The following is a 22,994-nucleotide window of genomic DNA, read 5'->3' as shown; positions in this document are numbered from 1 at the left end:
GCTTACATTTGAATTTTAACACACACGAGTTTTTCCCAAAGAAGATACAACCACATTAAATTAAGTCAAAGCCTGACTCAGGGAGGAAAGGATAAAATATCATTTGTATCATCATCCCAAGTTAAATGATTCCTTTCAAGACTATTTTTTGACTGATAGTATTTATTGCAATAAACATAACCCAAGTTATTGCATTTCATGAAAAAGAATCAACAGATTTTATTCACAATTTGTGTCAAACCAAATTTAATGAATCACTAGGACTATTTTAAATGAATAGCTGTAATTGAGGATAATTTTTGTGAAGTTTTCAAGAAAGGAAAAAGAAACTTCATCCTAATATTACTACATGTTGATGTTAATATACAATAGCAAATAATTAACATGTAAACGTGAGTTAAGCATGTGAATAGATTTCCTTGAAACTAAATTTGTAAGACATGTTCCGGTCGTTCAACAACCATCTTCAGTTGAGAGTAGAACTGATTTGAAGTTACATTTGAATTTATAATGTAGTGCCAAACAAAAGCTATTGAAACTAACAATAGCAAAAGGGAACCAAAGATGCTCCCTCCTTTAAACAAGCAACTATATCTCGTTAATTTAACTCTTTCGTTCTAATTAGCACGTCATATTATACATTCTTTTGTTGCCTTTGGCTATTCTGTTAGTTTCAATAGCTTTTGTTTAGCACTACATTATAAATTCAAATTTAACTTCAAATCAGTTCTACTCAACTGAAGATGGTCGTTGAATGACGGAAACATGTCTTATAAATTTAGTTTCAGCTGTGTCATTATTTTGATAAAAATTGCTGTCAGTCTGCTCCTTTCCAGAAATTTCCTTGACTACTTGAATTTTTAGTTGGGAGTTTAGATGTATGTATTTTTTTGATAAGTTGCCTCAAAGTTTTCCAAAAATTCCCAGTAACTCTTAAACATTCCTAGAAATTCCTAAAAATGCTAAGAAATTTTCAGAGAGTTTTTAGATTCACAGTATTCCAAGGAAGTCATTCAGGTGCTCTGAGTTAGAATTCTAAGTTCTATTGGCTATAAACATGGAATTTTTTGGAATGTCTAGGTTTTTTCGGGAATTCCTAGGAATTACAGTACTGGGAATTCCCAGTCCAAATTCATCATGAAAATTCACATCTCTTATTTCCGGTAATTCCCAGGAAAAAATTCCTAGAAATTCCAAGATCCATTTCGCAAGGGTGGTTTCACTTCATGAACCCATAGATATTGTTACAGGGCTTATTTCTTCATTCTATTTTTTCCCATCATTACACAGACTTGACTATAAATAGTGTAATGTAAAATGTAAGTTAAGCTATCAAACCACTACCTGGCTTGCATGCCTGACAATACATTTTTTTTATCACCAGCACTACATTTATCTTGCTTTTTTTTTTTTTAATAGATTCTGAATAATTACTACAGTTTTCATCATAGGAAGGTTATGACAAAATCCAGAGTACCTGCTACCCATGAGCAGGAGGGAATTTCTGCTGAGCCAAATGTAAGTTTCATGGAAAGAAAGAGATTGAGTGAATCTTTCTTAGCTTACTGAACGTATATAATAATGTGTAAATTTTCATGTTAAAGGTAATTAACATAAACTTATGACAAAGAATGCAACACAGTCATCATTTCTTCTTACCTGTCACTGCTATTTTTTTTTGTGCATGTTGTATTGCACTCAGGTTAATTCAGTGCAGCAGCAGGTAGTAAAGACTCGTAAGTGGCTATCAACATCAACATCAAAATCTACAGCAACATTCCCACCAAGGGATACAAATTGGACAGCTATGTGGTACATTGTGAGTGTGAACTTATCATGTCATTATTACCTTTTAACTAAATATGTATGCTCGCTAGTGTGACCATATTTTACTCTCATACGGTTGTCAACAAAAATTGTTCATCATAAAACTGCTTTTCTCCAAGTGAGAAAGAGGCATTGGCTTGTGGAATTTTAATGGAAAACTTTTTCTTTTAATAGTTTTAGTTATTAAAAAAAAAGAGAGACAAACAAACAACAGACTTCACCATAATGCAACATAATGTTCATTTAGTCAGTAATTGTAATCAGATGTTATCAGATGAACAGATTATGGTGTAAGCTCCTCCCTGTCAGTTAATTGTTTTTGATTTTTTCGCATTCAAGAATAGAGATGATGGCCCAACCTACAATGTGATTGAAGTTTGGAAGAAGGGCATAACTGGCCAAGGTGTTGTGGTCGCTGTGGTAGATGAAGGATTTGACCCAAATCACCCTGAGATTAAAGACAACTATGTAGGTGTATAGAGAATAGAGATCATTGCTAAGGCCCCTGCTATAATCACCTCATGTGAGGGGATTATATTGAAATATGACTTAATCCTCAACCAATCAGAGTTCACGCATCTCTTTGAACACTAAACGAGCACATTTTCAAGTGAAGTGAAGGCTGTTGTGTTTAGTATCCTTCAAATATTTTTGCAACACACCAGAAAAAAAACTTTATGAACAGCTTACTGGGATGTTCACTTTTCCGTGTTCTCTGGTATGATTTATGAACAAACAAGCATGTACCTCCTTTTGAATACTTGCTTGTGTCAGCATATACAAACACAGTGAGATAATATCGCACAAAAAGATGGGTTTAACTCATTTATTCCTGCAAGGAATAAATGAGCTGAAGCTGCATATCCCGGGCAAGTTGTTGGATGATAAACTTGTAATTTGACAGGCCAAAGTGGACAGTTTGACAACCTATAAATATTTAAAGTGCACCTAAACCCAAAAATGTTTTTTCGCTTAACGAAATAAGCGTATTTTTTGGAGCATTTCTATGCAAAAATTTTTTTATTTGCTCAAATCTTAAATTTTCTGTGCCCAGTCAAAATACGGAAAATCGGCCGCCATCTTGCCCCATGACCGAGTTTAAAGAGGAATGGCTCTAGCGGGTAATGTGACGTCAAATCGAGAACACGATAGTCTGCATTTCACACATTGTCACTTGTTTGGGAAGGTTGTAGTCGATATTGTCCGAAAATATGCCGACTGAGTGTGTTGTAGAAGGATGTAGCAACGTGCGAAATTTGCAAAAGGGTATTGCGCTTCATACATTCCTCATACAACACACTTAGTCGGCATATTTCGGACAATAGGGACCTTCAGATCCGACAACGAGTACGAGTACGATTTTTGCGCGCGGGAGTCCTGGGGATTAGTTGTCGTAAACACGGTCGTCGCCGTCGTCAGCTCGTAACAAAAATGTTTCAGTGGTTGTTGTGAGTACGGAGTGGCGACATTTTGTCGGTCGTGGAAATGTTTAGCAGACAAACCACACAAGATGCTCTGGCATTTATGTTCATGGAGGATATCATCGATGAAGTCGAGTTTTCGTTGCTTTTCGAAGCGGTGAACGAGAAAAATCCGTCCTTTCCCTACTGGTCATACGATCGCTTTGACTTGACTCGCGTCACATGACTTTGAACTTAAAGTACAGCACAGTTCTTGAAAAGCAATTTCTAACGTGCAAACATAACAATTTGTTAGTAACTGTTTAATGTAGACTTTGTGCATGTATGAGTCGCTTGAAGCTTGTAAAAACAGCTATAGAGACTAACCTTTAAACCCGCCTGAACTCAGTCGTACTCGGGGAGCGAGTTTTCTTGAAAATCTTGTAGTTCTTAAAAGGACGGCAGAGAGATTTTGAAGACAGAACGAGTTTGCGTGACATGCTCACGCTATCGCGCATGCGTGCTAGTTGCACCTTGGTGATCTCGTTCTCGTACTCGAAGTCGTAGTCGGATCTGAAGGTCCCTAATATCGATGACAACCCTCCTAAACGAGTGAAAATGTGGGAAATGCAGACTTTCGTGTTCTCCATTTGACGTCACATTACCCGCTAGAGCCATTCCTCTTTAAACTTGGTCGTGGGGCAAGATGGCGGCCGATTTTCCGTATTTTGACTGGGAACAGAAAATTAAAGATTTGAGCAAATTAAAAAATTTTGCACAGAAATACTCCAAACAAGTAAGCTTATTTCATTAAGCAAAAAAAAATTTGGGGTTTAGGTGCACTTTAATATTTATTTGAAGGGCTGAAAAACATTTTAAGCCATCGGCCAATAAAAGACAACAACTGACCAATGCTAGCCAATTGAGATGAAGAAAATTTCTCATAAAGCAGCAAATTTAGAGGTTCAGATTGAAAATGAACATGGACCAAATAAAGTGGTCAAGTGAATATTGTTTACTATCAACAAGAAGGGCATTTGCTCTTACAATAGATTTTTAAGTCCTGAATTTCTTGCATTTTGGTATTGGCTCAATTAATTGGTAATTAGACCTTGTGTCATGCAATTCAGGATTAATTGTGTTCAATTTGGTAATTTTAAACTGGCCGTGCCGTAAATGTTGGGCCAGTTTAAAATCACTCACCTATTGCTCTCTGAAATGTACTCCACTCGCTGTCCTATTACTATTAGTAATAGTCAGCCCACCATCATGGCAAGAAGTCCGTGGTTGCAGGATTAAAGTGCATTGGCTAAACTTCATCACGTGATGCATTTATTGTTTCTTTTTTTGTATGTAAGAGTTACTCTCCTTTTACATTCGCAGGTACTCAATATTTTTTATTTTGATCTAACCTTTTCAATGTAGGATAAAGATGCAAGTTGGGATTTGCTAGAAAATGATACCTCTCCTCTGTCAAGGGACAAATTACTACCTCAATATGGGTAATAAGTTATTTTTAGATAGTTACTCAACTACTTTAATTCTGTTTTTAAAGTTTTCTGCATGAACAGTCATGATGGAAGCTTTTATCATTAAAATCTGGAATATCAGCCATTCAGTTGTAAGGATATCTTACCATTGAAGTGGTAACTGATTGTGAATATATGAAAATCATACGTGTCAGGGTTTTTACACAAAACCTGGAAAGTCATGGAATTGTATGATTTCATTTTCCAGGTCTGGAAAGTCACTGAATTTGTCTTTGGCACCAGGAAAATCATGGAAAGTCATGGAAGTTCGCAGGCTTTCTATGAGTGTAAAGCAATTTAGATCAAAGTTTTGACATTCCTTAAAATGCATTCTTTGTTTTAAAAAGAAACTATCTTTTGCATCGAAAACGCTTCACATCGAAAAAACTTTTTGTCGATGCCTGTACGTCAAATGTACCGCTTGCAAGTAGAAAAACCGATGAACCGATGAAATTACGCGTTTGATTAGCGCCAGCACAGGCATAAATGGGTAAATTTTTTTCTGTCCGATCTCTCAAACAAGCATAGTGACCTATCTTTTTTATTGTATTTTTGGGAACACACGTTATTTGGGAATTTCTCTGGTAATTTAAGAAAATTGTTCGATAATTTTTTTCCTGCGAAACCACCTAAACTGTTAATCGTAAAATGACCAGACTTTTAACCACTAGCCGTAAAAGCCATGTGTTATGGATGCACGTTGGAAGTTTAGAGAGCACGAGAGAAGCGTAAGAGGTGCTCTTGGCACTTAAAGCTAAAAGCATGAACCAATTTATAACATAGCGGACACAACTTGTGCAGGAGAAGAGACTTATTTTTGTATCGAGTCTACCAGGTAATCGCGGTCAACCCAAAAACTATGACTAAAAGACAAGGCAAAAATTACCAAGCTATTTGTCGAGACCAAAGCTCTATTCAAAAATTGTAAATTTGCTGATAAGTGACTTAAAAGGAACGAAATTCTTGCATGTATGAGACCTAGTAGACTCAGCATGCTTGAATCGTTCCTTATTAGAATTCACGGCCAGAAAATTGCGTACGTTCCTGACAAAAATTCTGAAATTGTACGATTTTGAAGTTAAAATCTCGTATTGAACAATACTTGTAGGACATATCAACATTTGAAATAAAGTTGGGATCTAACGCGCGCTGTCACTGGTTGAAAGAGCGTGCTCTATCAGAGTACAAAACACGGAGCTGAGCCGAAGCTGTCACGCCATCTGCCAATTTGTACTATGTCCGACTATTTCCCGGACTTCTCTCCAGCCTTTTTTTTGTTAATTAGAATTGAAATTTTGGAACAAGCAAGTCGGCAAGTAGCCAGAGAACAACAAAACGAAGCTTTGTAAACATGCCAAGCTGTGAAGATAGTGTTTTTCACTGCCGGAAATAAACATCTGGACACGAGAAGACAGAGTTAACCATAATTATTTTCACCAGGAATTAAAAATCGAAGCGTTAAAACAGTAATGGGCTCCATTAATGTAATTGTTTCTGTTTAAACAGGCATGGTGAAAACTCTGCAGGTGTCATAGCTGCTGTGGCAAATAATAATAGGTGTGGAGTGGGTCTGGCGTACGACGCAAAAATCGGAGGTAAGCCTGGTCTCCCTTTGTAATTACTATTCCAGAAACCGTCTTTCAAGCGTTTGGTGAATACTCTGATGAGAGAGCGTGAAAGTGCTACTGAGACCAAATTTAGCGTTTGCCAGATTTTTCACTTTAAGGTCCTTACTGGCTACTTACCACTCTCACGAAATTCGGAAGGGAAATTCGAAGTGGAAGTCTGAATTTTTAGACTTGTTTTCCTCGATTGAACGTCCGCCATTACTCAAGCTGCGAAATGGCCGCGCGTAAGTCTGTGACGTCATATTATCCCCTAAACTTTTGTACAGGCTCTCAACCAAGAAATGGACAGAGTATGTTGTAATTGAATAGTTCTAGGAGAGTCTAATCGTCGTTTTGAGGCCGGAAATGGCACCTTAGAGTTGTGTTATACAGAATTGAGCAGTTATTCTTTAAAACGAATGTTGAAAAATATCGCTACACAGGCCAAACGAAACAGTTCCGAAAGCTAATGGATGGCATTCGTACGCCTACATCGCTCAAACCTCCACCCGAAAGAAGTGTTGACGTAGATTAGGCATGAAAAAGGATTGCCCCGGGTGCCATTCCTAGAATATGGAAAACACTTTTCAGGTGGCCACGTCTCCAAGAAGTCGCCAAAGGGCGATTTTTGTTAGATCGTGATCGTTCCATTCGTTCTCACCTCATGTTTTCTAGACCTCGAGAACGTGTAACGATTGAACTTTCCGTGAGTTAAATTTGTTTTTATTTTCTTTGATATCAATTTATTCATTCTCTACGACTCATGATCCGCCCCGTAAGATTTGTACACAAGCAAATTTGTTCTGCTGGAAGAAAGTCTTACCTTTCCTTTTAAAAACTGCTTGAATGTAGCAATATTAGCTTTAATTGATGAATATCAATAGCTCTATATTGCTGTTGGAGTATGAAAAATTGTCTACATTTCTAACTTAACTAGGCCTGACAAAAACCATGGAAAAGGCCTCTGCAGTTGAGAAGACAAGCTTTCTGGCGGGCTACCATTCTGTGGTTAATAAATTTGCCCCAAAGATGCAGACCAGCTCATACCTATACTATGCACGGTCCCGAGCAAGCTTGGTTAATAAGAGATTTATTATACGACTGAAGTTCAAAGGGACACAAGTGCGGTATCATTCGGAACCATTCGGGACAGTGCCCAGTCCAATACTGAGAGAATATTGACCGGCAATAGGGCATTTTGATTGGTTGATTTTAGTTATTGGCCCTCTGACTGCCCGAGTCGTGTAATAAATAGATATATATTCTAATTTCTGACAGCGTCTGTTCTTTTTCATTCAGCTGGTAACTTAACTTCGAATTATCGAGGTAAAATCCGACTTAAGAGAACAGAAATTACTTCGAATTAGCGGGGACTTCGAATTATCCGAGTTCGAATTATCCGAGGTAAAATGACTGAGAAAAGTGGGGCAAAACCAAGGGAAATGAATTTTACTTCGAATTAGCGGGGACTTCGAATTATCCGAGTTCGAATTATCGGGGTCCAACTGTAGTACATCCATTTATGTTTCAAACGAAACACGGCTCGTCTTCAGGGGAAGGAGATACTTCTTTTGGGGAGAAAGACAGAGAGAAAGTCAAGAAAATGAATTTTAAGAAGAAATGTCGACCCGCTCAGTCGCTCACGTCTTGGAAATCGCGAGTGGTTGTCTTGCGGCAACTATCAAGAGAAACCTACGGAAAACAAGAATGTATCCTCCTAAGAATTAAATGTACTAGGACACCGACTCAATTCCAAAGGCAAAGGTTTTTTCCTCAAACCAATCCTAGCTGTGGAGTGATAGTTAATACTTTGTTATAGAAGACCGCAGTGCCCGCTACGGATTCATTTTACACTGCTACCTCGGAATGAGACGAACTATTTTTGCAGTTACAGGAACCCAGCTTCGGTGTATAACGGAACACGAGCAATTTGGAACTAAGATCAGCCCCAGTTGGCATGCAACAAGTTAGAAATTATAGACTTGAAGATCATTCTTCGTATGCGTAAACACTGACAAAATTGATTACAAACAGTTAGCTGCCAAAATTAACGCTGACAAAAGGCATAAGTTAATTGTTACGAATTAAATTTTGTTTGTTTTAGCATTTACCTTTAATTTGCAAAGTTGTTTTTCAACTTTATTGCGTAGAATTAGCTTCAACGCACTATTTTTCGTTCTAAAATGTTTAAAATGTCGCGACTTGTGAGAAGTAGAGCTTTGTTATTTTCGACGCGCGTCGGAGAATCGCCTCTGTCGTACATTGTTTACATTAGAAATTACCTCAATATAATTGAAGCTAAAATGAAACTGTCGATTTCTTTTGAAAGCATAAGCACTGCATAATTACGTCAAGTAGTTGGTTCGAAGACAAAAATATTTTCATATTATTTTTATCGTGTCCAATCGATATGACATAGTGAAATATGGGCGCCTGCCTGACGAAGGATAATTTGTATTAGTCACAAACGTGTTTGTCTTGATAATTTGCTAGCGATGTATTGAATGTCATGTAGTGTTTTCTCCGCAGGAGAATGTGACTGTTCGGGTAAAGAAAATTTACTCGATGGACTCATAACAGACTTAGGAAAGACGAGATATATTTGTACACTGCTTGGAAAATCGAACGATGTTGTAAATCGGCTTTGGTCAAGGGTGGCGACTGAAAATTTACCACACACGGTGTACCACCAATGCGAGCTTCAATTTATTCGCTTACAATAAAATGGTTTGAAAAAACTCGTAGAATAGATAGCTGAGAGCTGTGTTGAATATGGAAAAGGTAAGCATAGCTTTCAGTTCAAAGCGAAGGCCTGTATATCTCGCTGGATTGAAGTCTTCGATCTGGAAGTTCTGAGGTTTTACAGGGTTCGGCAAGCCGTCGTCGCGGGTAATTTTTGCCGGCTAACTTTTCTTTAATATTTCACTTTCCGGTAGCTTGTAGAGGCTTACATATAGTATGTATTGACATTCAACAACAGGACAGTTCACCTCATTTCAATTGTTGGGAGTATTAGAAATTGTTTTCACAAAAGGTCAAACTAGTTAACAAGAACAGAGTGCCGAACTAAGTTTGACAATTGCTACGTCACAATGACGTAATATCCAAGATGGCGTTTTTCTAACCACGAAAGTTGTAAAAATGGGCAACTTCGAAGTGCTCTTGTCGCTAATACAAAGCAAACTAGACAAAATGGCAGTTATTTAAGAACTCGTGAGGAAAAAGTCTTCTAATTGAGATAAACTTTCTCTAGACCGTACTTTCCCTTTAATGATATCAACGAGTGTTCCAATAATCCTTGTGTAAAGAGTGATACTTATACTGACTGAGTGAACAGTTATGTTTGTGCTTGTCAGCCTGGATTCTAAGGACTCCTTTGTGAAACGAGAAGCAAAAGAAGACTGTGATTTGTTTATAATGGTGACCTTGACAGTATTCCTTCTGAAGTTTTCTGTAGTAGTAGCAGCAGCAGCAGCAGCAGCACCAGTAGCAGCAGCAACAGCAGTAGCAGTAGTAGTAGTAGTAGTAGAAGTAGAAGTAGAAGTAGAAGTAGAAGTAGAAGTAGAAGAAGGAGTAGGAGTAGGAGAAGGAGAAGGAGAAGGAGAAGGAGAAGGAGAAGGAGAAGGAGAAGTAGAAGTAGAAGTAGAAGCAGAAGCAGAAGTAGCAGCAGAAGTAGCAGCAGAAGCAGCAGCAGTAGCAGCAGCAGTAGCAGCAGCAGTAGCAGCAGCAGTAGCAGCAGCAGTAGCAGCAGCAGCAGTAGCAGCAGCAGCAGCAGTAGCAGCAGCAGTAGCAGCAGCAGTAGCAGCAGTAGCAGCAGTAGCAGCAGTTGCAGCAGTAGCAGCAGTAGCAGCAGTAGCAGTAGTAGCAGTAGTAGCAGTAGTAGCAGTGGTGGCAGTGGTGGCAGTGGTGGTAGTGGTAGTGGTAGTGGTAGTGGTAGTAGTAGTAGTAATAGTAATATACAATGAAAATTACAACCTGCAGCAAGAAATTATGTACATTAAGTAAAATATTATTACAAAAAGGATATCTCAAGTTTTATATTCATATACATGTGTAGTAAAACGGAGATCAAAAACTAAACACTTAAAATTTTAGGCGACGGATATCGTGAAGAAACGTTCTTGTGCCAGCCTTTGCGCGTATAGCATCTGGTATCGCGTTCCAAGTCTTAGCAGCAAAATAGTGAAATGACTTAAGACTATGCTTCGTACTGTTAACTTTAGGTAAGGAAAGCGTATTAGTGCCTCTTAAATTATAATCAGTCCCCCTTGGTTCAACTAAGTCAGCAATAGGTCTGGGAGCCTTAGATAGAAAGCAGTTCACATCCATTACTGGTAACCCCACAATGTTGTGGATAAACAAGTGTCCAAACAAATAAACAAATGAATCACTCAATAGTAAAATTGTCTTGCTTCACCAAATATTTAGAAACATAATTACCTTATAATAAAATTAATCTAACCTTGGTTAAGATTTATTTCCTCTGATCTAAATGTTGGGAAGCACATTCAAATACAAATAATTTGTAGAAGGCAGACCACCTGGCCAATCCAAGGTTAAAGGAGGTGGTGAACTACAGATTTGCAACAGGGCATGCAACCATGCAAACTGTAGGACCACACTGCTTAATTATTTATTACTGTGAAACTAAGAAAGCCACAAACACTTTGATTTGATTCTCACAGAACAATTGTGTATAGTTCAAAACAAAATTCAGGAGTGAGCAAACTCTCTATTGCTACTGTTTAATTGTCTTGAATTGCAAGGGCATTACTTAAGTACATGTATCACAGGAGTTCACAGTTTCAGGGTGTCAAAGTAATAGTGTGGACAAAATACTTTTGTTCCCTGAGAATAACAAAAAGTAGTCCTTTGTAAAAGTTTATCAGCACTCTAATTTTTTCCGAAGATGAAATGCTGCACAAACACGAGTCCATAGTAATGTATAATAAGTAAAGCACAATTCATAGAAATAAACGGGCTATTGATTTTCTTCGAAACCATGGTAAATCACAGTTTCGCTAGGAAAAGCGTTCCATAACGGCCTAAAGGCATTGTATGGCAAAGGGAAAAGATTTGAACTTCGAGGGAAATAAGAACAAGGGTAGACTGGCTGGAAGAGTACTGCTCGAAGGCACCTTAAAACAATCAATGTAGCCTTTCAAGAGATATTTTCATCCTGGTACAAAAGCTTAACTAAGAATATATCTGCTAAAATTTGTATTATGAACTTCTGCGTCACCAGTAAGCCACTTTTGAAGCTCTTATCTCCCTCATTTCTTAACTAACGACGTTTAAATGTTTTCCTCAAAAGCGACGGCCTCTTCCTCGGTTGCACGTGGCTCTACTTCGTCATACGGAGCGCATCCTGCTACAAAAGCTTAACTAAGAACATATGTGCTAAAATTTGTATTATGAACTTCTGCGTCACCAGTAAGCCGCTTTTGAAGATCTAGCTCCCTCATTTCTTCACTGGCCACGTTTAGATGTTTTCCCCAAAAGCGACGGCCTCTTCTTCGGTTGCACGTGGCTCTAGTTAGTCGCACAGAGCGCGATATATCCAATATTTCTCCTCAACGCTACAACAATCATTCATGGACCCCTCATTGGAAAAAACAGAACCATTACTGTGGTTAAAAGTAAAGAAAAGCGACGATTTTCGAACAAGATTGCCACTGAATTTACTTTTTACCTCGACAGAGCTTCGATGAAAGGCATAATATGACGTCATAATGGGGAAAGACGCTGAAAATTATCGTTGGCGCAGTAGTTGTAGTTTGAGCAATGGCAGATGAAATTTAGTGAGTTTTAATCAAAATTTTTTTCGGACTTTTCTTGTCGTGGTAAGTCTGAATTGTATTTTTTTCTTTTCGTTTAGGATCTAAACTTCAATTGTCCCCATAAAAAATTTGTTTTGAAGAACATCAATTTTCATCTCAGTAGCACTTTAAGTGTGCTGGAAAGCAGTAGTTCTCACAGAAATGGCTTTCAGAAAAACTGTGTTCCAAACGAGAATCGAAAAAGATTTGTTAGGGTGTTTAAAGATGAGCACAAAGACTACCTTTTGGTTGCAGATACCTTAGGAGTGAACAGGTCTACAGTGAGATGCATTAGAGGTGGAAGAAATAGTAATGCATTTATTACCTCCATTTTGAAATCACTGGTGGTCCCTCTAATCTGATTGGCTCAAATTGGTGCAGTTTATTCCCAAATTGCACCTTTTTTGCTCTAAATAGCATTATTTTACGCTTGACTGAGTTTTTGACACATGACGTCAAAGTCTTTCTGTTTTGCACACAAAATACGATGTAAAAGCGTTTCAGGTTCCGTTTTTTATTTAAAAACCGGCTTAGTACTGCATCAGCAAAATACTTGAATTGACCAAGTCCTGTATTTGGGCGATTTCAAAATGGATGTAATAAATGGGTAATTGAACCTCGTGTCGTGCAATTTTGGTCGGAAATCATACTTGTCATTTGAAATCACTGGTATGATTCCTAAATTGCACTCCGCTCAGTTCAATTACCATTATTAACTGTCCAAAAATGCGCTTTAGGTTTATGCAAACCTACATCCCATGTTGCATAAACCGCGAAGCAAAATGCAGTTACTGAAACAAAAACTTCATTGAAATTCTAAAGTTGTTAACGTAGCTGTCAGAACTGTCATGGTTGATTGCACAATAGCAGTAAAGAATGTGCTTTACAGTGAAATGAAAGTATATTGGAATGAATGAATTTGTAAACACCCTAAATGAAATTTAAAACCGTCATGATTATGGTCTCCTTGCTAACTTGATGGCACTTTCGTGTTATTTAACTCTAAAGGGACGCTAATGAAAAGTTATCTTGCGTTCTTGAAGGGCAGAAGGTGTAAAGCAGGGATACCGTAAATCCCTATCGCAGACTCAATTTAGTCAATTAAAGGGAAAAATGATTTTTCAGCCTCCGAAGGTGGGAGGTATTCTTAAGCGAGACAGAAGAACTTACTTTCAACAAATTTCCCATTTGCTTATTCACTATAGGTATCCGGCTGTATTATGATGAAATGGCTACAGATGCTCAGGAGGCCAAAGCGCTAAGCTTTAAAAGAAACCACATTGATATTTACTCAAACAGCTGGGGACCAGAAGACAACGGCTATGAAGTTGACGGCCCAGGCCGTTTAACACAGATTGCATTAGAGGAAGGTGCAGAGATGGTATGTTGTAGCTATTCAATTAAAGTGTATTTGAGAGACGCGATATTATCTAGAACTGGATAGTTTTTACGGTGACTCACAAAGGACATCGCTGCAACAAATTGAATGATTCCTTGCTTACAATTGGAACACTTTGAATTAAACAAGCATAACTGAAACTAGTTAAGATGTTATCATGGTATTGTTTGACCAAGTGTTAACTATATACTTCTTTAGTTAAAGGGTGGGGGAGGTTCCTTTTAGATTTGACGTTATGGATATTTGTCCGGCCAAAAAAGTGTTGTATTGAGCGAAAATAGTTTTGATCGGACAACTTGGCCGGCGCTAGCTAGTAATTATTTCTAACTTGTTAACTGAAGGTCCCCTCCCTTTTTTAGGGTCGAAATGGCAAAGGTTCAATCTATGTGTTTGCCGCAGGAAATGGAGGACGCTTTGTTAAGGATTGTTGTGCATTTAATGGTTATGCCAACAGCATTTATACAATTGCTATAACAGGTGTTAAGAGTGATGGTGTAGTTCCGAGCTATGGTGAACACTGCGCAGGGATTATGGCAGTTACCTATAGTCGGAGTACCTTTGGAAAAGATACAAGTCCAGTTGTAAGTTAAAGAGAGAGAGAGAGTGAAGGGGAGAAAGAGGGGGAGAGAGAGGAAGAGAGAGAGAGAAGGGGGGATGGGTTTGACGGTGGTAGGGATGGTAGGGCGAGGGTAATACCATAATGATAAATTTCTTTACTCATATGCATGTTTGCATTGTTATCGTAGGGATAAAAATTGGTTCTATTAGGGAAATAATGATTGTTTCCTAGGTCGCAGCTACTTAAGGTGACTAACTATAATCTATTCTTACATAAACAGGGTTCTCAAAAGAATTTTATACAGCCGTTGCTGTGGCAGTTACAGGTGTAACACTAATATACACACCTGAAGGGGCTGTAACTTGGGCCCATAGGGCCCAAGCTGCAAGGGGGGTCTGAGGGCATGCTCCCCTTGGAAAATTTTGATTTAAGATGCTCAGAAATGCTTTTTCCTTCATTTTGGGGCATATTTTCTCATTTTCTCCAAACAACTTTAAGTACAATTTGTAATCTGTTCAGTGGCTTTTAACACAGGAAAGTTGAAATTATCTCTTATCAAACAAAATTACACTGCAATATTAAGTGAAATATTAACCTGAAATAACAATGCTTTGCTTTCTGAGTAAATGGCATTCATTTTATACAAAAATCATGATTAAGTAACCAGTCAACTCCTAATGGGGGCACCCACTTATAAAAACTAATTCTCAAGGTCACACTGACCCAGCAACTGCTATTATATCTATCTTAAGATAGTGCAAACATTTGTTAATAAATGAATCTGAACAACAAAATTGATCTAACTCTTCCCCACAACAACATTGATTCACTGTGTTCTTCATTTCCTTTGTTACTATTTACTGTGATTTGTTTACTGATTTAACTGTGCGAGAGGCCTGGGTTCAAATTTACAAACTCAATATGGTGGCCATATTTCAACGTTGTGGAGACGCGAAGCGATTCTTCAGTCATTCTGCGGTCTGCGGAAAGGCTATTCACTTCGACAACTAAAATCAAAGAAAGGTATATTGGGAAAGCAAGTAAAACTCAATAGTTTACCTAGTAATTTACTCAAAAAGTCGTTTTTTTATTTGCATTTGATAGACCAATTGATCTACTGGTTGAAGCACTTTGACAGCCTTAACTTTTGCCTGTGACACCCGTGACAGGTGTTATGGGTTACGGGTTCAACTGAGAACCCTGCATAAAACTATGAAACTGTGATCCTGGCTTCCTAAGCCTGTCATTTAACGGTGAGAAACTGAATTGTTATAGGTAACTGCAGGTCTTGGAGACAAATGTGACAGCACTTTTGGGGGTAGTTCAGCAGCGGCAGCTATGGCATCTGGACTCATTGCTCTAACGCTAAGTGCGAAGTAAGTAATCAGCCTGATGATAACTTGTAGTTTAACGTGCCCCTGAGACGAAAATTGACCATTTTATTCTGGGCTAATTCTTTTACAGAATGTTGAATTGGGTTAAGTTAAAACCCTTTTTGCCATTAAAAACTCAAAAGTTATTACCTTGCATGGCTGTAGTTGGCCTTCAACTCCAGTTATTCTGACTCAAAACCCAAAGGGGCCAATGACAACAACAAAAACAAAAAGTTTTTATTTTTCTCCAAAAGTAAAGATCTCACATGGAGGGATGTTCAGCACATTATTGTGCGCAGTGCTAGACCCGCTGCTGTGAAAGGTGTCAAAGAAGGCGACTGGACTGTGAATAAGGTTGGTTTAAGGGGTGAGTGATAGATTTTTATCCGTTTTTTATTTGTGTTACCCAAGTTAGCTGTTTTCTATAAATAAATGCTGATGAAGAATTCAGAATGATGGCCCGTTTGACCAGAGTAGTATAGTAAATGAGGTGTCTGACTCACTCAAAAAACTTGTGCTATAAATCTGGAAAAAAACTATATAACAAATCTGCGAAAATAAACTTGAAAAAACTATATCTAAGAAATTTAGATCCATTAATTCAAATGCAGAGCACAAAATTGGCTGTTGGGCAATATATAAAAAAGATATTGAATGAAATGAAAGGGGTTAAATTTGTAGACACTAAAGGTTACTTCTGAGAAGGTTGAAGATAAGGGTGATAAAAAGCAATGATTGACACAACAGCATATTTTAGTAGCTCACCTCAGACAATAATAAATGATACAGAAATAGTAGACTCTTTACGATTGACAGAGTAACATATATTAAATAAAATGGCACAATGGTTGTCAGAAGGATCTGGCTGGATTGTTCGATCAGAAGGATCTGGCTGGATTGTTCGATCAGTTGATAATCACTACCTAAATACTGTTCTATATAATCCTATGAAAGGTTCTTCTTACATTTAACTTCCATCAGAACTGAGGAATGGTAAAAAAGGATTGATAAATATGAAAAATAATGATAATGAATGCTTTCGTTGGTGTCATATTAGACACTTGAATCCACAAGAGAAGGATCCACAAAGAATTGAAAAAGTTGATAAAGATTACATTGAACAACTGATTATTCAGGAATTGAATTTTTGGTTACTATTAAGCAAATCAAAAATATCGAAAAAAAATATAATATTAATGTGAATGTATTCGGATGTAATGATAAACAAAGATATCCAATCTATGTTAGTATGGAGAGAAATGAAGATCATTGAAGTCTTTTATGGATAACAGAAGATAAAAACTCACATTATGTGTTAATAAAAGATCTTAACAAATTTATGTATAATCAAACAAAACATAACCCGCCTCCCGGTCTATAGCTCAATTAGTTAGAGCGCTGGATTGTGTTGTGCGGGAGGTTGCGGGTTCCAGCCCGAACCAATACTCATGGTCTTAAAATAAGTGAGGAGAATTTGTTACCTTTCTATAATCAAAAAATGGATAGATATTCTAGTCTTCTCAGATAAGGACGAATAAACCGTAGGCCCCGTCTCCTGCAGGGTTAGGGGTAGGAGATGTTAATTTCTCAAGCACGAGATTACTGTATAGTAGATGTCCTCCCCTGTGGTGGGATGGGTGGGAATTGGCCTTGAAAAGCCCCCATGGGGAGTGGTCAACTAACTTATGTAGGTATGTATAAGGAGAGAAAGCACCTTTGTATGTATTGTTTGCAGTGTTTCAGTTCTGAAAAGGTATTAACTAACCCTAAAGATAATTGTCTCATAATAAATGGAGCTCAAGTTATTAAGATGCAAACTAAAGATAACAACATATCGAAATTCAATAATTATCACAAGAAACTACCTGTTGCATTTGTTATCTACGCTGGTTTTGAAGCAATAACAGAAAAAGTACAAGGTTGTCAACCAGCTGATGGGCAATCTTCCACCGAAGCTTATCAAAAACATACTGACTGTGGTTGTGCCTACAAGGTTGTTTGCACTTATGATGATAAATATACAAAACCTATTAAAATCTATCGTGGTGAGAAAGCTGTTTACAGATTCATGGAACAGATGCTTGAATAAGTGAAATATTGCCAAAAGATTATTAAATATAAATTTAACAAACCTCTGAAAATGACAAAATAAGATAAAGAACAATTCCAGAAAGTCGATAAATGTCACATTTGTGAACAGAAATATCACGATAAAGACGTTCGAGTAAGAGATCACTGTCATGTGACTGGAAAATTCAGGGGCTCAGCTCATCAGGATTGTAACCTTAACTTTCAAATGACTGACAAAATACCTGTGATCTTTCATAATTTGAGAGGATATGATTCACACTTCATCATGCAAGAAATTGGAGAGATTGTTGAAAACAATAAATACACAAATAAGAAAGGAGAAGAGTGCCAAATGAATATCAATGCAATCTCAAATAACATGGAAAAGTATATGGCTCTCATGCTTGGGAATCATCTTACTTCTATTGATAGTTTTCAATTCATGAGCTCAAGCCTTGATAAACTAGTCAATAATCTTCCTAAAGAAGCTTTCAAATATACATCAGAAAAATTTAAGAATAAAAAATTCAATCTTGTGACTCAAAAAGGTGTTTATCGTTACGATTATATGGACAGCTTTGATAAATTTGATGAAACAGAATTGCCAACCAAAGATGAATTTTACAGCATCTTCAATAATGAACATATCTCAGATGATGAATATGAACATGCTCAAAATATATGGAAAAAATTCAAGTTATAAACGATGGGTGATTATCATGATCTCTACCTAAAGTCTGACATAATTGTTAGCTGATGACAAACTTGTCTTCAATATTACAAACTCGATCCTTGCCATTATTTCACAAGTCCTGGATTATCTTGGGATGCTATGCTAAAAATGACTGACATTAAATCTGAATTGATGACTGATGTTGACATGTACCAATTCATTGAAAAAGGTTTGAGAGGAGGTACTAGTTATTTGCTAATCGATATGGAAAAGCGAATAACAAATACATGAAAAATTACAATGAGAATGAACCTTCGAAAAATTTAATGTACCTCAATGCTAATAATCTGTACGGTTGGAGTATGTCACAATACCTTTCAACTGGAAGATTCAAGTGGCTTTCACAAAAAACGATTGGATAAAACAAACCTTGGAGTTTATACTGAAGAAAGTAAAAAGGGATTAATTTTGGAAGTCGATCTTGAATACCCAGACAAATTACACGATTTGCATAATGATTATCCGCTTGCACCAGAAAAGATCAAGGTCAAACAAGACATGTTGTCAACGTATTGTAAACAAATAGCTCAAAAATTCAATATATCAACAGGTCTTGTGTCAAAATTGATCCCAACATTATCAAACAAAGAGAAATACATTACCGAAATCTTCTATTGTACTTCAAACTTGGAATGAAATTGAAAAAGGTTCATAGAGCACTTGAATTTAATCAGTCACCGTGGTTAAAACAATATATCGACTTCAATACACAAAAGAGAACTCAAGCTAAGAATGCTTTTGAGAAAGACTTTTTCAAATTGATGAATAATTCTGTATTTGGGAAGACGATGGAAAACTTGAGAAAGCGTGTGGATATAAGACTTGTCACTGATGAGAAAAAACTGTTGAAATTAGCATCAAAACCAACCTTTATATCAAGTAAAATATTCAATGAAAATCTAGTCTGTACACAAGATAAAAGAAACACTTCCATTGAATCGGCCAGCTTACGTTGGGATGTGTATTCTTTATTTTTCAAAGACTTTGATGTATGATTTTCATTACAATTATATCAAGAAGAAGTATGGAGATAAAGCGAAGTTATTATTCACAGACACTGACTCGTTAACATACGAAATTCAAGAGGAAGATGTTTACAAAGACTTTTGGAATGACAAAGAGATGTTTGACAACAGTGATTATCCAAAACATTCAAAATATTATGACGAATCGAACAAAAAAGTTATTGGTGAATTCAAAGATGAAACGTGTGGAACACCAATAGTTTAATTCGTTGGTTTACGATAAAAAATATACAGTTATATCAAAGATGATAACAAAGGTAGTCGTACGGCGAAAGGTATTAAAAAGAATGTCATAAGAAAAAATCTTAAATATGAAAATTACAAAGAGGTTTTATTTGACAACAAACAAATGTATCACAAGGTGAAAACCATACGAAGTAACAAACATCAACTTGGAAGTTATCAGCTGAACAAAGTGTCATTGAGCTGCTTTGATGATAAAAGATATATTCTAGAGGATGGAATAACTAGTTACGCATATGGACATTGTTAAACTTTGAATTGTTCTTTTATTTGTTGTTTTATTCTTTTCCTTATTTTACTGTTTTGTTGATTAGTTTCATGTCTGTCTGTGTGTCTTTATTGTTCAAAAGATAAAATTACATATCTTATGTTACATCTAATACAGGAAGTATACTTTCACAAAGCTACATTATACTTAAAAACAATTCTATTAAAAAATGTATTCTTAAAACGGTTTGTGCGAATAGCGGGCATGACAGGGGATTTATTTCTCAAATTATACCTCGTGATCTTGGTCTCAGGGAAGTAGGCTCTAAGAGGATGGCTCAGGATAGTTGAAACCTTGCGACAAATTTTGTGATCTTGTGATCTTTTTGTGATCTTGTGATCTTTGTGATCTCGACAAATTTTGTGATCTCTTCTAAAAGAACATTAGATGAAACAGCTGCGACATAATCATGGAAACATGAAGTTGCAAAAAGAGAAAGTCCATCACAGCATATTAAATTATGAATGAAATAGTAGTCTGTCATATCCTGTTTTTTACAAAAAGTTGTTAAAACTGTTTCATATTTTCTATCATTAAGTTTATAAAAGGATGCGTCAATGTTTTCTGTCAATGGTTCATAAGTTGGTTCATCTTTATCAAATAATAATAATGCTTCAAATTCTTCTCCACAAAAACAACATTTTTCAAAGAAAAGATATTTTCTGTCATCGAATTTAGTTATTTCAGTCATTATAGTTAATAATATAGACAAAACATAAAGTATTTATATATGGACATTAAAACATTAATGGAAACCGTAGAAACATATGATGGTAAAGATTTTTATATTATAAAAGCGAATGCAGAATTGGTTGATGAGATACAACTATCTCCTAATTCTCTTTGTTTAAGACCGAAAGTTTCTTTTATTAAAAATATGTTAAAAGCTTGTGGTAAAAAAGATAGGTTAATAGTAAAAATTAATAAAGACACAAAAGATTAAAAGAATTTGTTTGATTATTTATCAACATTGAAAGACATGTACATTTTTATTTTAGTCGAAAATGATAATTTTAAAAAACCAGAAGTTATCAAATATTCTGATTTAACGGAACAAACCAAGAAGAAAAAGAACAAGCAACAATAAGACAGACATAAAGCTAATTTTTGGGCTTACAATTTATTATGGTGAATGTGAAAATAATCTGAGTTATATATATAGATGAGGTATTTGGACGATCTATTTGATCTTGATGATTATCTTGATTTTTTTAAAAGTGATAGAAAACGTATATGTTGGGACGAAAATTTTTTAACAGTTCGTTATGATGAACCAAATGGGATAACTAATCTTGCAATCATCATGAATCCTGGTTTGAAAGATAGAGGTCGTTATAATTGGTAAACACAAAGATAGTAAAGTAATGTTAAAAGTATTAAAAACATTGAAATCCGAAGAAATTGAAAAATATGTTAATTTGAATGCTAAATTTCGAGATTATTTGAGTCAAGATCATGTGTTTACCAATTACGAAACATATGCATATGAAAACTATGAAAATGTCATAACTCGTAGCCAATATAGGGTTTCTTCATTCATTGCATCTTGTATGTTAGGATTAAAACAAGAATTAAGAAAATAAGTTTTAATCATAAATTAGTAATTGTTTTGAAACCTCTTTTTCCTAATGTTTTGAACGTATTCTCCAAATCGTTTCATTAATAAAAAATAATTCGTTAATGAAAGACAACTAATCAGAGTTTAATTTGGATATATCAACAAAGTTGAAATGGTAAATTGGTCACCGTAACAATTACAAAAGCTGACCTTTCGAGCGTTAGCCCTTCGTCGGAGCGAATGACGAAGGGCTAACGCTCGAAAGGTCAGCTTTTGTAATCGTTACGGTGGCCAATTTACCATTTCAGCTTTGTTGATATATCCAAATTATTTCGTTACCCCCACCGACGCAGCCCCAAACAGTTTCTTTCGAAACTATCAGCCTTCAATCAGAGTTTACACAGTTTTCAACTTTTTCGCTGAAAAATTACACAAATGTGTAAAAAATGGTGTAGAATTTGATTGGTCATTTAAACAATGGATGGATTTTCAAAAATGCTTAAAGAGAAATCACGCAAACAAAGTATGGATTGCACCCGGTAGAAAAAACGTTTGAGACTTGCACACAACCTATTTAAGAGATAGCTTGTAAATCCTCAAGAGGAACCCAGCTGTTGAAATCATCATCATAACCCTTCCATTTAACCAGAGCTCGTTTATTCTTATAATTTCTCTTTATTACTTTATCAGTTCTGAATATTTCTTGTTCAGCTCTTAATAATTCAGGCTCATAAAAACTGCCTCTGATTTCTTCGTTGTTTAAATCTCTCAATCGATAAGTGATTGGATTCGTGTATTGTATTTTATCAATAGTGAATATCTCTTCTGTCCAATTTGGAGTATAGCCTTTATCGAACGACTGTCTTTTGTATTTTGATACTCAAACCTTATCACCGATTTTATATTTCGGTTTTGGTTTTGATGTATTGATGTCACCATATAGATTGAAGTAAACAGTTCCTTCGTTCTTTTTATCAGATGCTTCAATAGGCGTCATTTTTATTGAATTGTGTTTGATATTATTGTACTGACTCAGTATTTTTGGTAAAATGTCAAGATATTGGGTATTTCCTTGGACACTAAACTGTTTCCACATCTTGTTTTTTATTGTACGATTCCAACGTTCAACAACAGATGATTTCTCTTCATTTTGAGTTGAATATAATATGACACTTTATTTATTCAACAATTCTTCAACGTGTTTATTGTAAAATTCTTTACCTTTGTCAGTCCATAAGAACTCTAGCTTTCTTCCTTCCTTGCAAATGGTTTTGAAAGCTTGGGCTATAGATTCACCCTTATTGTCTTTCAAAGGCTCAATCCAACCGTATTTATTGAATATATCAATGACCATAAGATATCGATAGCCTTTGTTCCACTTGCTGAATTTCTGCATTTCAACCAAATCTGCAGCCCATATTTCATCATAATGATTTACAATTACACGCCGCCGAGTAAAGTTACGCTTAATGGGTTTATGTTATTCATCCGCTAATTTTACTTGCCAGTTTATTTCACTCGACGACTTTTTCCGTTTTTTGACCTCCTTTGTTTTACATAATTTCTGTTTGGTATTGATAGCAT

The 22,994-nt window shown here is 36.2% G+C and overlaps 1 protein-coding gene across 3 annotated transcripts in view; it reads left to right on the top strand.

Annotated features, from left to right (window-relative positions):
* Positions 1-22,994, top strand: part of LOC111330827 (furin-like) — a 50,045-nt gene that overhangs the window by 14,319 nt on the left and 12,732 nt on the right. For 2 of the 3 annotated variants that reach the window (XM_022935784.2, XM_088740795.1), the window contains exons 2-10: positions 1,420-1,518; positions 1,703-1,819; positions 2,167-2,295; positions 4,653-4,729; positions 6,263-6,351; positions 13,388-13,563; positions 13,941-14,162; positions 15,416-15,516; positions 15,768-15,880. In XM_022935784.2, coding sequence (XP_022791519.2) covers positions 1,420-1,518; positions 1,703-1,819; positions 2,167-2,295; positions 4,653-4,729; positions 6,263-6,351; positions 13,388-13,563; positions 13,941-14,162; positions 15,416-15,516; positions 15,768-15,880 — 1,123 coding nt within the window. The remainder of the gene's footprint in view (positions 1-1,419; positions 1,519-1,702; positions 1,820-2,166; positions 2,296-4,652; positions 4,730-6,262; positions 6,352-13,387; positions 13,564-13,940; positions 14,163-15,415; positions 15,517-15,767; positions 15,881-22,994) is intronic. The other variant, XM_088740796.1, reaches the window with a different exon arrangement.

The sequence above is a fragment of the Stylophora pistillata genome, chromosome 12 (genome assembly GCF_964205215.1).
Source record: "Stylophora pistillata chromosome 12, jaStyPist1.2, whole genome shotgun sequence".
NCBI classification, from domain to species: domain Eukaryota; kingdom Metazoa; phylum Cnidaria; class Anthozoa; order Scleractinia; family Pocilloporidae; genus Stylophora; species Stylophora pistillata.
Note: the sequence above shows the minus strand (reverse complement) of the source record. Positions and strands in the feature narration are given on the sequence as shown.